Source organism: Fopius arisanus, unplaced genomic scaffold, assembly GCF_000806365.1.
Source record: "Fopius arisanus strain USDA-PBARC FA_bdor unplaced genomic scaffold, ASM80636v1 scaffold00044, whole genome shotgun sequence".
Taxonomy (NCBI): Eukaryota; Metazoa; Arthropoda; class Insecta; order Hymenoptera; family Braconidae; genus Fopius; species Fopius arisanus.
The window spans coordinates 639,139-641,392 of NW_011887783.1; the positions used below are offsets into that span (position 1 = coordinate 639,139).

At 35.2% G+C, this 2,254-nt stretch overlaps 1 protein-coding gene across 1 annotated transcript in view; it reads left to right on the plus strand.

Annotated features, from left to right (window-relative positions):
* Positions 1–361, plus strand: part of LOC105267098 (uncharacterized) — a gene marked incomplete at its 5' end in the record, with an annotated part of 2,689 nt that extends 2,328 nt beyond the window's left edge. The window contains 1 exon segment of the mRNA XM_011305728.1: positions 161–361. Coding sequence (XP_011304030.1) covers positions 161–212 — 52 coding nt within the window. The 3' untranslated portion in view covers positions 213–361.
* Positions 362–2,254: the final 1,893 nt, after the last annotated feature.

A 2,254-nucleotide genomic window follows, 5' to 3' on the forward strand; every position in this document is an offset into this window, starting at 1 on the left:
TTTTTTATTTTGAAGTTCTGCTTTTAATTGCAATGGAAAAAAAATATTCGATTTCACTCCGCGTTTTTTTAATTACCGGTTGTTAATCTTATCTTTATTAAATCCGACATTTTTAAAGAATTCATCAGCAGGTAATTTCGTAATTAATTAATTCTTTCAGATGGCAAGATCTCGGTTCCGCTGGATACCTGCTGAAATATCGTAAACGTTGATACCAACAATAATTCGAAATTGAACTGAGCACGTTTTGCGAGGACAACCGCACGACACTCACCACCTCATCTGTGATCACACATTTCGGCCCTGCTTTTGGACTTCGGCTGTTATAAAAAGGATAATAAAAATTTTCAGTCACACAAAAGACCGAGTTTATCATTCATAACTTTCCCACCGGATTCCTACGAAATTCCTAAGGTAATTCAAACCGGAAATCGTTTAAAGCAAAAGGGACTGGTGTAAAGTTGTTATCAATTCACAAACCGTCACGATACACCGGCGTTTATGTCGAAAATATTTTTTTGTCTTCGGTTACTTTATGTTGCTTCACGGATATTAGCCGGTAATTTCTCGCGTTCGTCGTCAACTCTGACTACCGATCAGACTGGGATGCCTTTAAAATTTATTACTCCCCTCAAACATTTGTATCTGAAATGTCAATTTATATTCATGATTCCCGACCGATTCAATTCATTCATTTTTACTACCCACATTTTCTGAATAATTATTCAATTTGTACAATGATGTACATTACCTCCTGGAGTAAACCACAATTGCACATTATAAATAATAATTCTAGAATTAATGTACCAGTATTTTTTTTAACTGATAATTTTAGTTGAACGAATTAATGTTGGGGAAAATAAATTTCTCCACTCGAGGAAAATATTTTTTTGCTCTCCGGTTGAGAGAAAATTTCGGTAATTTTTACTGAATACTTTTTTATAAACATTCAGAACCTGATGGGACTGTTGTCTATTTATTTTTATTGATTTAATTATTTGTTTACTTCTGCGGATCAATGTTTTGTTTCCATATGATGAATTTAGATTAAGCTAATATATTCAGCGAACATCCAGACAATTTAATTTAATAAAAAGATCATTGTCTGGCACGCACAACTCCTTATTCGCAGACTTGCCACAATCTAATGCCATCGTGATTTGCCTCGGAATCGTCAAGTTCTGCCGCACAAACTAGAAAGGCAAAATCCCTCAAGTAAAAAAAAAACATTGCATGTTTCTCACAGGTGGATGAAATAATACAAATGCATTCATGACAGGGAGAATTTCTCACGCGTTCACTGCGATTATAATGACGAGATATTCGAACACCAGACATTTTCACCCCCAGGATCAATATTTGAGGATCATGCAATCCCTCTGCTCAAACATGCAACGCATTTTGTTGGGAAATCGTCAAGGACGACACTTAAATTGCAGGATAGGATTTATCTACCTCTGGAGTACAGGAAATTACTGAGTAATTTTTTACCGACGATGTCTATGATTTATAGAAGTGTCAGTGATTTCTAGGAGTAAGACTTTTTATTTCCAGAGCATCATCATTCGGACTCCAATTGTCTATATGAATTTGTCATGCAGATCTACACGGAGAGAATCATTTAGTAAAAATTACGGAACTTTTAGTTAATTTACCGATCACGGAGTTGATTCGAAAAATTTAAGTGACGGTATCGTTATTTTTCACCGATAATTCAGATAAAAATTACGGAACACCGCGAAATAATTCCATGACTTTAGATAAAAATTACGTGACAGTTCCGTAAAATTACCGACAACCGACAATTTTTATTGAATATTTCTCTCAATGTAGTTCCGTGAATTCCTGAAAATTCTGATTGCTGTCTAAATAAATATCACAGCTACCGTTTCATGAATAATACATCATATCGTCCACTATTTATTGCTATTCGATTTATTACGACTTTTAAGAAGTCACGGACATGCGTTTTACGTTTTTTTTTTCGGCGAATTGATGATATAATTTCAATTGAAAATTTTTTACGCGTATTTTCAGTGTCTTATCACATTCTTCAACTTCTAGTGCATTGGAATTGGTGGATATGTCTGTGAAAATGCGGTGTGGAGGTGGAATGGTGGAGAAGTAAAATTGTCTGGTGAATCTGTGTAAAAATTGCGGTTCAGGGGAGGTATGGGACAAAGAAGATTCCTGCAAGACGAATGGCCGTAGGTACGAGCGTGGAATTCCATTATTATGGGAATTGCATCATTCG